General features: G+C 42.0%; 1 protein-coding gene across 1 annotated transcript; it reads right to left on the bottom strand.

The window, feature by feature from the left end:
- Positions 1-214: 214 nt before the first annotated feature.
- reep2 (receptor accessory protein 2) lies at positions 215-11,834 on the bottom strand. The gene is made up of 8 exons (XM_055034021.1): positions 11,469-11,834; positions 8,756-8,828; positions 5,892-5,968; positions 4,443-4,563; positions 4,204-4,317; positions 3,527-3,707; positions 2,639-2,802; positions 215-2,015 (listed from the first exon to the last, which is right to left on the bottom strand). The coding sequence occupies exons 1-8, from the start codon at positions 11,498-11,500 to the stop codon at positions 1,944-1,946; spliced, it is 834 nt and encodes a 277-aa protein (XP_054889996.1). The 5' UTR covers positions 11,501-11,834; the 3' UTR covers positions 215-1,943.
- Between the last annotated feature and the right edge of the window lie 635 nt (positions 11,835-12,469).

Consider the following 12,469-nt stretch of genomic DNA (forward strand, 5'->3'; position numbering starts at 1 on the left):
ATGTAGAACATTAGTAAGCATGAAGAAACAGCTTGGATGCAATCATAATAAAATAACTAGGAAGCAATGTGATTCTGCATAGCTCAGTAAATTTATAGTTGAAATTTTCTACAGATTAGAATTAAAAAAGAAAAATGAAAAACACACATTGTCCCGGAAATGCGCCTTAAGCAACGCTGTACGTCACATTCAAACACACTTTAACCCTGAGAGCTGGATTTAATTTCCTTTATTTTGTATTAATAGCCATTTCTTTACAGATGAGCGACCTTTTTGGAAAGCACTGTCCCAGCAGATACTCCGCTGACCATTTCACACAAAGCCTCTAAGATTTGGCACAAACAAAATATACAAATTAGCATCTCTGTATGCCACACTAATAAGAAACAAAGTGATCAACAATAAATATGACAAGATAAAAATGCAGCGATAAAATGAAATGTCATTAAATTATGTAACCCCTTCAGAGCAAAAATGTAGTTTATGTTTGACTTTGCCATAAAATACTTTGTAATCAGGCTGATAATATTCAAGCTTCAGTATTGGTATTAAATACTTATTGGAAGAGATGTTTTAAAAATTAAAAATAGAAAAAAAGTTGCAGAGGTATCATCTTAATGAGCTAAAGTCTGTTCTGATAAAGCCTGAGATTCCTCTGTTTTCAGTATGTCTGATTTGTCAAGGCCAGGACAGGAAGTGAAGGGAACCCAGGCAACAAGCTCATGATGTATGTACAGTCAGGGTTATTTATGTGCCCCAAAGTTACTGTGGAGTTTGTCTCCCCCTATTGGTTAAATCAAGTGTAAACAAAGAAAAAAATGTACAGCATCCAGAAAAATCCATGCAGTTTGTTGGGCTACTTCAAGTCTGACTCCTCCTCCACATCTGCAACTACAAAGCCTGGATCAGAAAATCCAGCCGATGTTTGTCCTGGTTTGACAGCAAGATGCAGAAATGCGCCTCCTCACACATCCGGGTACGACCATCAAGAGAAAGTGCCGTTTCCCCTTTAGCAGTGAAAAGCAGCCGTCACTGTGGTGGAGGCGGCTGCGTCACGTTATGGCGACTCGCAAGAGACGCATTCGAGAAACACTCAAATTAGAGGGAAAATACTAAGAATGGCGTCCCAATAAACAAAGTAAGCACCTGCACTGACCTGAAAGTCACTTAAAAATTAAATCAGAATGTGAACATATCAGAGCCAGGCTCAAATTAAACTGTATTTAAGGGGACAAAACAAAAAGCGTAGAATAAAACAGTCCAAACCATTTCAAGGATGAGAGTCTGGAACCAACTGTATTCTAGCTGGAGCTAAAGAATGCCGACAAAAGCGTTTCCGCTGGTCTCAATAGCTCCGTTTCAACTGGAAACTCCTCCGACATCGCGTCGTTTTGCATGGCTAACCGAGGACTCGTGGTGCTGTGGCCGAGTCAGGATGAAGGTGCAAACCGTGTCTGAAGAATTCACCTGCAAACGCTCTGCATCGACAGCCAGGAGGCGACCCAACTTTAGGAAACTAAAAGCAAAGAATGGTTTATTCAAACAGCACTGCTATAAATAAAAGCAGCCTAAATCCAAAAAGAGATCACACAGCCTAAACACAAATTAGACCTTGGTCTGCAGGAGTGCTTCTGAGCAGATGACTAACTTTAAAACAATCGAAGAAAACAGCTTAAATTGCATCTAAACTGCCCCTAAACATTGACCCAGAAAATGCAACCGGACAGTTAGGCCGAAGGTTTCTCTGTGACCTGAAAAGAAAGAAAAGAGAAAGAAAAAAAAAAAAAAAAAATCGCCATCCGCACTTTGCTCTAGAAACCAGCAGCAGTGACAGTTTCGGTGCTTAATGTACAAAGCCAATGTGTTTGTGGAGACCCAGCAGGAGGGGCGGCAGGCTGTGGGTGGAGGCGGATGAGGGGTCCGGTGGGTGAGGACAGCAGGACTCAGGGAGGCGTCTCTGCGTTATTAGTGGTGGTCTTTTTCTTTGTGACCTTTTTCACTGTCTTGGTTTGAGGCTGGCAGAGGGAGGGAAGAGCGAAGAAGAGCTCAGTTAATCAAATGAAAGCGTGAAAGAGAAACAAATAAAAGAAGAACCAAATCTTTAGAGGCCCTTACACATTCAACCCCTTTTCAGACTGAACTTTTCAGAGCTCTTGAGTCTTTTTTATTCCATTGCTAAAAAGCAAAAATAGTGATGTTCACTACCGATTTTCAGCTGATATGGACCAAAAACCAAAAAGAGGGAGCGTAAGGAGATGGACAGCTCAATGGATGAGCAGACAGAAAAGGTAAATTGACAGACGAACAGAGATGGATGGAAAGGACGAATGACTGGATGGACGGACAAAATGAATGGCTCGATGGACAGATAGATGAGCGTCTCATCAAACGTGTGGTTTGATAAGTGGAGAGATAAACTTACAAAAAAAAAAGTAAAAATTCAAATACTTTTTCATGTTTCACTGTTTTGCCATGCTTATCCAGACATGAAAAATACTTTCCCAGACCGTTTATGAGCCGCCCTGAACAAGCAATTTAAGTTGAAACATTTGTGTTTTCCTTAGTGATTCTATGAGAACTGATCAACCAAAAGAATCCTGAAAACTTCCCAGACGAGCTACCCGAACTGTGTTCTTACCTCCGTCTTCACAGCCGCTACCTTTTTGGTTGTCTTGGCGGCGCTGACGCTGCGTTTGGGACCTTTGTCTCCCAGATCGTCATCCGAGTGTTCGGTCCTCGTGTCCGATTGGTCAGAGCCGTGTTGGGACGACGCGTCATCGGCAACAGGTGCTGACGAGCGGGCTGGACAGAGAAAGTTAGCTTTGGGTTTTACACTCACGTCAGCAAACTATATAAAAGAAAGACCCGTTTCTGATTTCTCCTTCTACCAGACTAACTACTACACATTGTTTATTTTAGAATGAGGGGCGAAAAAATGAAAAATTGTGGATTTTCAGAAAATTGGAGTTAAGTTTATATTAAAAACGAGCTCCTGAATAAGAAAGCTTTCAGGCAAAAACAGAAAAAAAAAGAAAGATTAAAAGATTCAGAAATCATTCAACATGGAAAAATGTTTGTGTTATCTTCAACCCCACTATGGAAATCTGCTGTACCGAAAAATAAAACCTGAAATAATTTGATTTGTGGTAATTAGATTATTTCTACAGCAAAACAAACTGGACATGTTGTTTGTTATGCAGTCCTAGTTTTAGAAACTTGACCGTTATCAGACAGTCCTGTAGCTTCAGCGTCTCGCTATTCAGGACAACATAGACAGCAGTGAGACAAAGAGTCCTCATTCTGAGCCTCTCGTCCCTCCAGAATCACATGACCCTCCCCACCGCAACTCCCCTCTCTGGACTGCTTCATTATCCTCCAAGTCATATGACTCCTCACAGCCCAAATACGACTCGCCCTGCTTTCAATGAACAAAGTCCTTAAAGTCACTCTCCAGCGCAGTTAATGCTTGCTAATATTGGTGAACGTGTGCGCCACCTCCTGGCTGATGGGGCGTTTGTGGCCTTACTGTGGCGAGCAGAGGAGCTGCGCGCCCGCGGCAGCGTGCTGGACCCCGAGCTCATCTCGTCCGTGTGCTCTCGTCTCGTCCGAACCTGGGCTGTGTGCAGGTCCAGCTCGTCTTCCGTGTTGATCAGGGTCAGGTCCTGCATGCTGAAGCTGCGCAGCTTGTCAGAGAGCACACCCTGGCCCTGGGCATTATGGGAAAAGAAAATGGACGTTACGAGATGAATGCATCTTTTCTGCCTGTTCAGCTTCTGTAAAGGAGACACTAAAGTTGCCAAAAAAAATTATAATTATATTAGCTACTTTGCGTAACCTTGCAGCATGCTTCACAATTATAAGAACCTCTGATAAAAATAACCTAGAAAACCTTAAAAAAAAGAAAAAAAATAGAAAAAATTTGATTGATTGAGTGATTGAAAATGCAATCTTTTGTTTCACTGCCTTTACCATCGTCTTCACTGCAGCACGAAATATAAACATGGTGAGAAGATAAACTTTGGTTCATTTCAACACTTCTGACTGAAATGAAGACAGAGGTCAGTACATCAGCTGATCTCTGTGTTCTCTTGAGAGATAAATCACATTTTTAAACACAAGCTGGGAAGAAGCCCAGATTCTACATGCAACACCATATTTTAACAAGAATAACAAAGACACTTCACCACAGACTGGACGCCTCACCTTGGTGGCTGCGGTGACGGCTGCATTAGCGGCGAGGTTGAGACCCCGTTTTCCGAACTTCATCATGGTCTCATAACTCCTGTCTTTGGCCTGTGCGATGTATTCGTCAATCTCCTTCACCCGGCAGCAGGAGCAGGAGGATCGACAAAATTTTTTTTTAAAAAGTGACACACAACACAGGGTGTCGGGTCAGACACAAATATTTTAACGTGGATGTCACACAATGACAAGACGTCTACCTTTTCTTTGTTGGAGAGCGTCGGGTGGACAAACTTGCGGTACAGAACGCTGGAGCCCTTGGTGTAGGGGGACAAGAGCCAGATCACGAAGGCTATCTTGAGCTCAAAGTAGAACGGAAACCTGAGAAAAGGAATAAAAAGTTGAAGCTTCAACAATAGGCTGGATTAAAAGCTTCTCCTGTAGGTCAGCTCACAACTGAGATTAAAAACTCTCAGACAGGAAAAGGAGGAAGTGGGCCTGCTCTTCCTGCAAAACCTAAACCATTTTTGTCCCATAAATGTTGAAACAGTTCATTTGTATTTCTTTTATATTATTATAGTTACAACTGGAAGCAAACATAAACACAAGAGGTGCTACGGCTTGTATCTATTTTTGTGTGCATTCAGTATACCATCAAAAATTGCCCATAAAACCTGACAAGATAACCTTTATTTTGAAAAAAAAAAAAAAAAAGATGCCTTTTCAAAGAATGAAAATCTTTGCAAATGTTTGGAAGCAAAATGATGTGAATGGCAGCATAAAGCTCTAAAGGTGACGTGATCACTATTTGTGATTATTGTTCTCACAAAACGTTTGTATCATAAAACGTGTGTTCTTCTTCTGATAAGTACTGCAATTTCTGAGTTGAATAACCGTTTTTCAGGGAAAAATAGTTAGTCATGAAAGCAAAAAAAAAAAAATAAATAAAATTTTAAAAAGGCCAGTAAAAGATCTTTGTCTGAAGGAAACACTTCCAGTATTTTTGCTGGGATTTCCAACACTTTAACTCAGATTTCATTTTAAAATATGAATAAAAAGAAAATCTAATTCATATGAAAATATCGCACCACATAATGCGTTTGGAGAAGCTGTTCTGGTAGTGGCAGCTAGAATGCTATTATTGGTCCTTCTTTTGCACATCAGTAACTGCTTGGAGTGAGTTGATCTTCCACATTGAGCAACCTGTCCATTCATTCATTCTTTACACACTGACCTTCATCCCTAGTGGTTTTGTTTTGTCTAAAAAGTTATGTTTATTGCACTGTTTTACAGACTTTTCAGGGAAAAAGAGAAAATGTTTTTGACCTCTTTAGAGTTTCTAGAAATACATCAACCAGCTTAATTTCCCCTCTTCTACTATAATAAATAAATTAGATGGATAGAGATAATTACTTTAATCTTATGATAGAAGGGATAGCTGCCTAACCTAGGTGGTCTCTCTCTGAGGAACCTACTTTGAGTTAGTTTTGGAAAAATGTTTACAGTTCTCCCTAATACCTTGGAGCAATTTTCTGCAGCAGAAAAAACTTCAGTAATGGTTTCTATGAAAAGCAGCAGCTGGCCACTTTAAAAAAAAAAAAAAAAAAACAACCTTGAGAAGAAGATTGAACTAAAACTAACACGAGCACTTCAAACGTCTCGTCATGTTACGAGCTTTGCGGCACGTCAAGATCACGATCCTCGCTCACCATGACAGGAGCAAGTCTGTGACCGTCTCCGCTGTGCTGAACAGGGCGAAGACTATCCAGTACATCATCCATTTTACCTGCAGAGACAGACGCACACACGTGAGAAACGAGGGGACATCGGAACAGCGGCGCATGAAAACGCACGCGTTGGAGCGCGTGACGCAACACAGAGGTCACCAGCATGTTTTCATTAATTCACACCAGATAATACTCACAACAAAAAAAAAAATAGATTACTGACGTAAGCTTTAAAACCAGGAAATGCAGGCAAATTAGCACCGAAGAAAAACACCAGAGCTCAGATTTAGTGGCAACATCAGCGCCGTAAACCTTTCTGTGAAGTGGGAGAATAAATGTGGATGTTTAGGAGCATTAATGGGAGTCAGTCGGATGTGCAGCCACAAGACAAAACCACATCAAGCGGCTCGTTTAATTAGTCAGATGGGAAGGGGAGGGAAAAGAACCAAAACATCAGTTTAAAAAAAAAAAAAAAAAAAGGTGTCACCCTCTTTCCTCTTCCTCCTCCCATCACTTGCCACTTCTGCTTGAGCAGCAGTCGAGGAGTTGCCATAGTAACCTGCCAGGAGGAGACTGTGCTCCAGTAGAAATGTAGGCTGAGGGCCAGATCCTCCTCCAGATCCTCCTCCCAGATCCTCCCCCCAGATCCTCCTCCCAGATCCTCCCAGATCCTCCTCCAGATCCTCCCCCCAGATCCTCCCCCAGATCCTCCTCCCAGATCCTCCCCCCAGATCCTCCTCCCAGATCCTCCTCCCAGATCCTCCCCCAGATCCTCCTCCCAGATCCTCCTCCCAGATCCTCCTCCCAGATCCTCCCCCCAGATCCTCCCCCCAGATCCTCCTCCCAGATCCTCCCCCCAGATCCTCCTCCCAGATCCTCCCCTCTCAACGCCTACTGATGCAGCGATGAGGTAAGCAGGAGGAACCCCATTTAGCTGCCACACAACCAGCTACAGGCAGAATGGGTCTCTGCAGCCCTTTTTGTTGGGTTCCCCTAGAAACGCCATTTAATTCATTAGTACCAGCGAACTGAGCCCCAACTGGGTTCTGTTTTGTTTTTCACAAATACGGGACAGGAGGGAGACACACAATTAATAAATGCAATAGTAAATATAGCTCGTTTCAGCCTTTCGCAAGATTTCAATATCTGATCGTCACATCTTTTTAGGTCTACAAAAGATTTAGTGAGATGGAAATTAAAAACAACATGAAGCAGGACCTGCATGGGACCTCAGATTGCGCATGTCAGGGTGTTGACCATTATTAGATCATGAAGAATCTGCCAAAGAAGTGAGGTCATCTGAAAACAATGGTGACCAAACCTTTCAACAAGAACAATGTAGGAGCCTCAGAAATCTGAATATTGGTTGAATAAACAAGCGTCGTCATCAATCAGTTAAACCGGGGTATAAAAACAAAACATCAACAGTTTCTCTGTCGCTTTCATTTATTTGTAAGTTTTTGCAAATTAACTTTTTGTCTCTTCCAACAAATATGTAGCATAAATTTGCTTTACCAAGTCCAATTTGTTATCATGTTCCGCTCTTAGGCTTATTAATAAAATGGGATGTTGTGGACCAACTAATGAATGTTTTATTCAAAGTAATATTTAAATAATGAAAAATTTAAATAAATTACACATACAAAAATACTTCAAATAACGTACAGAGCACTGGATAAATGTCTTCATTCAGGACTTTAAGGTGAGAGAGAATGAATGTAATTTGCAATGCTGGCTAATGTTGGAACATGCTAAAGAGAAAAGTAAAGTAAAATCTCAATGTGTTTCAGTTGTAATAATGTCACTGGATGAGATCAGCCTGACAACGTAAATGTTACCATAGATGCACATATATATCGTGTCACCGTGTCTGTATGTAATGCGAGTATGTGTATATACATGCCTGTTTAAATATAAATGTATGCATACGTATTTATGTACATGGACAACAGATACATTCCACTATTGTAGACTGCTGAGAATATGAATAAGGTAGGCAAGGATAAGCCTTAGCTTCAGCCGATTCCTTATTCGGTAAATTATTTGGTTTGTAAAAAAGTGTTGTTTTTTTTTGTTAACGTTGTAACTTTACCAAAATAAAAGTTAATTTGAAGCTGAATGCGTAATTTACAAGACCTGGGATTTGACCTGCTTGTGACCTTAATAAAAAGGTTTTTACTTCCCATCAACAGTGTGATAAAAAAAAGTTAGTGGGGGTTTTGTTTGTTTTGTTTTTTAAACCCTGTTGGCTTTTTATGACCGAGCGCAACAATGTTTTAGCAATTAAAGAAAGAATAAAACTACAATTTTGCTTATTTGGGTCCTACAGTGCACTATTATGTGAAAGATTTTCTAGTCAGAAATCTTTTTTGTAGATTACGAGGAGGAAAAAAAAAAACACTGAAAGGCTTCAGCAGAAAAAACTCACTCTTCAAGAGTTGACCAAATGATTTAAAAATGACATCTTGAAAAGCTATGAGAATAAAACCGTCCAATTCCTTTTCCAAGCCTTCAAACAGCCGACACCCTCTTTCATGAATTTACCATCTTGACTATGTCATGCAGCCCGTCTTCAACACACTTTACAGAACTATAGAAAAGTCAATAAAACGTTCAAATGGCTGACATATCAAAAAACAACACTGGAGTGTCACTTCTTACTAAGCAACATCAACCTAAACCCTAAAATGTTACTCGTGTGCAATAATAACTCATTGAATTTGGGACGATGTCTGTAAAAAAGAGCAGGCAGCAGCCGAGGGCAGAAACTGCCAGGAGGAAGAAATGAACAGAAGGAGGTCAAGAACGGCCCCGCTGCCACTCCATGACCAGAGGTGATAACTCACATATTCCTTCACGTTCTTCGTTTTGACAGCCTTGTAGGAGGAGTACGCTGGATACAGAGTCCCAAAGGCGAGGCTGGAAAAGAAGAAAGGAGCACGGGGTCAGTGCGAGGAGATTCATCAGGAGAACATGACCTCTGGGGTATGGATGCCCACAACCAGACACAATCAAGGAGACGAGTCGTGTTGGCACCGAGCTTATATAAACAAAAGGCGGCTGCTCCTTCTGCACCATTTGCCCTACTTTTACTTGAACGAGCTCAGCCATTTTTTTTTTGGGGGGGGGGGTTTGTTTGCTGCTGCAAACAAAAACAAAAAAAATCAGTATTTTGATTTTTAATCAAAGTCAGTAATGGCGATCACACAGTCAGGAAGAATGCAGGGAGATAAAACGGAAAAACACACAGATAGGTCTGTCAAGGGTGGAAGGCCACGTGTTGGCCCGTGTGCAACTCTGGGACTCTGAACTCACAGAGCTGTGTTTTTGATGTGCATCTGGTTGCAGCCTTTGTTCTTTGTGCGGATTTGCGCTGATGTGACATATGCTAAACGGCAGACACAAAAAAAAAGGGGCTGTCACCAGTGCTGGATTAGTCAGTTCTTGTGACCTTTAAATCTGAGGGATTGAATGTGCAGCAGACTGAGACTCGGGATCCCAGTTTGAGCATATTTATCATTTCTCCCCCTCGTTACCATCCCAGATGTTCTGTCCTATATACAGTATATCTGAGTGCAAAGAGACTCGAAGCGGACCCCCAGGATAGTGGGTCGCCTGAGCTGCTACGAACTTCTTTGTCTCCATTTCACAAGCTCACCTCACTGTGGATATACAGCCGTTCTCTTCCGACTCAAATGCGTAGAAGCTGTTGCCCAATCTAATGGTTCGACAATTTGCAAACGTATTCATCCTGTTATAGTCACACCAGAAATGTTGGAAAATATTCAGAATGGAAGCTTTTTTTTTTTTCTTCTATTATTTGAACAATGAAATTGAAAATTGTGCATCATTTTCCTTCCAGCTGCCTATTATGCACAACTTGGACGCGATCCATCTAATAAAATATGTTGAAACGTGCAACTGCAACATAAAAAAGCTAAAGCAGTATCATTTTTTTTTCCCCCCTTTGCAAATCATTCTGCGTGTTCAAAGAGCTAAATAAAGAAGAGAAACGAGTCGACTGTTTGAAGTGCTGAAACTATTATGATGCATATGCGGTCATGCTGCCTAATCATTGCATGACTACCTGAGGCCCTGCGGGGTAGAGGAGCCAGCTGGAAGCAAACCGTTAGCAGCGTTATTGTTATGTAATCCAGGAATATTTATAGGAAGGATCATTATTTCTGTACCAGATGCCCCTTTAAATCCTGGAGAAACCGTCGGTATTATTGACATGCAAGGAAGGAACTAAAGCCAGACAAAAGCAAACTACGCTGCTGCTGCTGAGACAGAAGTCGGCTTTTAAATGTGAATTCTATGAATCGTCAAACTTGATATACTTCAAAGGCTAAACTGATTAAGCAGCTAAAATTACCAACTGATAATTATAAAAAGGGGGTGAATATTAAAGTTTGCATTTAAACGCTGCACTCTACTTGACTGACAGATCAATCGACTGACCCCGCAAAAGATACTGTTTTGATCATTTATGCAAGGCCATCTATTTAATAAATTATGTCAAGTGCATATGATGAAAAACATTTTTTTTTGTGAATTAGAAGATAAAAATTACATTTGTGTTTGCTATACTTATTTCAATAGTGATCTTGTTGAAAACATGGGAGACTATGACCTCTGCCCAAACCAAGCCAAGTCTGCAGAGTCATATAATCGCATTTCCTCTCAATAGATTACTTCAATCATTGGTTGTCAAACCAATGGTAGAAACTTTGACCCCTGTCCTGTTACAAGTTGATGTGGTCAGTAATAAATGTGCTGCAATGTAGGGAACCCAAAAAGGTTGGGTAAAAAAAACCAACAAAAAACAAGCAAAAGTACTTAAAAGATCCAACAGAAAGAGGTCAAACTACCAGTGACCGGTCAGTGGTGGTGGTGTAACTGGGAGGTGGCATCCCAGGCAAATTCGGGCCCCAAATTCTATTGGGCCTGCCCTGGAAACACATCAGGATGACTGCAGCTGCTGGCTGTGGTTGAGTCATCCAACCACAGATGTGGTGTGTCCAGGTGGAAGATTGAGGCCCTGGTTTATGATCCCACACAGACATATCTTCACAAAAAAAAAAAAACTAAAACACAAAAAATGAATTTATCCACCTCTACTCAGTCAACATGGGAGTTCAAGGCCACCGAAGGCTGTTTTGTGCGCCTTTACTTGTCCGCAGCGAGGTTTGCATGTTAATCAGGTTGGCTGACGAACAGCTTCTTTTCATCGCCCTCTCTTCTGGTTTGTTTTTAAATGGCCAGCGTCGTTAGCTAAGAGCTGTTAGCACACAGATTGTGCCGCATCATCGCCCTTATTGAACAACACAGCGCCAAGTGTCGGAAAAGTGAGCGCCCACGGCAGCTTTAATCGGGTTTTAACCACCAGGCTGCCCACGGGCTTTTCATATTTACAAAGTTTCAGCTGCATTGGGGCTGAAACAGACCGCAGCGGACCATTGCCGAGCATCAGGCGGCGATGAATGGAGCAGCCGTTGACGACGACGGTGATGATGCTAACGTTTCTGACCTGACAGATGGAGCCCAGCCCATACTCACACCACTATCCTCGAAATAATCCAGGACACCATGCTGCCGGATAGCCGAGTCGTGAGCCTTCTCCGCGTGTAGGAGCTCTTGTTGCGGCTAGCAGGCGGGCTGGGTGCCCCCCATTCCTCCTCCGGGGCGCGGTGTGTGTGTGTGTGCCGATGCGGGGCAGGAGGCTGCGGGTCCGGCTCGGTCCGCCACGCTGCTGCGCTGGCAGGTGAGTGAACGGCCACGGAGGATGTGGAGGAACCGCTGCTGCAGTCTGCTCTCCGCCACGACTGGAAAGGCTGGCTCTTAAAGCGGCAGCGCCACGCTGGTTAACGTCGCTGACGTTTCCCCCTCCTCACCGAGCCCCGTGTCCGCAGGGCCGGCCCAAGCCTTTTCAGGGCCCCTACGCATAGTTTCATTCGAGGCCCCCCACAGCAACATGTCAGCACCAGGTGCCTCGTCATTCCTAAGCTGCTCTGCTTGTTTGAATGTAACATATTGGCTACTTACATGTTCCTAAAATTGACAGAAGCCAACAGCAGGAAGCGTTTAAGGTATTATTTGTGTATCAACTCAATAACTTTCCCATGTGCATTTGCATCCAGTTTCTATTTCTCATAGTATTAAAGAAATGGTCATATTACCTTAGGGCCCCCTAGTGGTGGACCCTACGCAGCAACATGACTCATATTGCCTTTCAATAATCTTAAAATAGAGGTACTTAAAATTATACTCATTCAGGTAAACTAGATTATTGAAAAGTGAATTTATTTCAGGAATGCAGTTCGTTAAGTCAAACACATAGATTCATTACATACAATTTTTTTCTGATAATTATGATTTCCCACTCACAGCTAATTATAACTTCATGCTGCCATGGTGATGTCATAATGATATGGTGTAGTTGCAATATAAACATTTCTACCATTTATCAAATAAATTGCCTCAAACTATCGGATTAATGCTTAATGCCACTGTCTCGTTGGACAGTAGAAACATTTTAGTGCATTTTATTTGGAAAAAGG

Source organism: Poeciliopsis prolifica, unplaced genomic scaffold (genome assembly GCF_027474105.1).
Source record: "Poeciliopsis prolifica strain line A6 unplaced genomic scaffold, Auburn_PproV2 SCAFFOLD009, whole genome shotgun sequence".
NCBI classification, from domain to species: domain Eukaryota; kingdom Metazoa; phylum Chordata; class Actinopteri; order Cyprinodontiformes; family Poeciliidae; genus Poeciliopsis; species Poeciliopsis prolifica.

What these genes read in the sequence shown, in the direction of transcription:
- reep2 (XM_055034021.1), bottom strand. Translation starts at nt 11,500, where the DNA reads ATGGTGTCCTGGATTATTTCGAGGATAGTGGT. An exon ending in CCGTCACCGCAGCCACCAAG is followed by an intron (nt 3,708 to 4,203) that starts GTGAGGCGTCCA and finishes CATAATGCCCAG; the next exon opens with GGCCAGGGTGTGCTCTCTGA. An exon ending in CAGCTCCTCTGCTCGCCACA is followed by an intron (nt 2,803 to 3,526) that starts GTAAGGCCACAA and finishes TTCTCTGTCCAG; the next exon opens with CCCGCTCGTCAGCACCTGTT.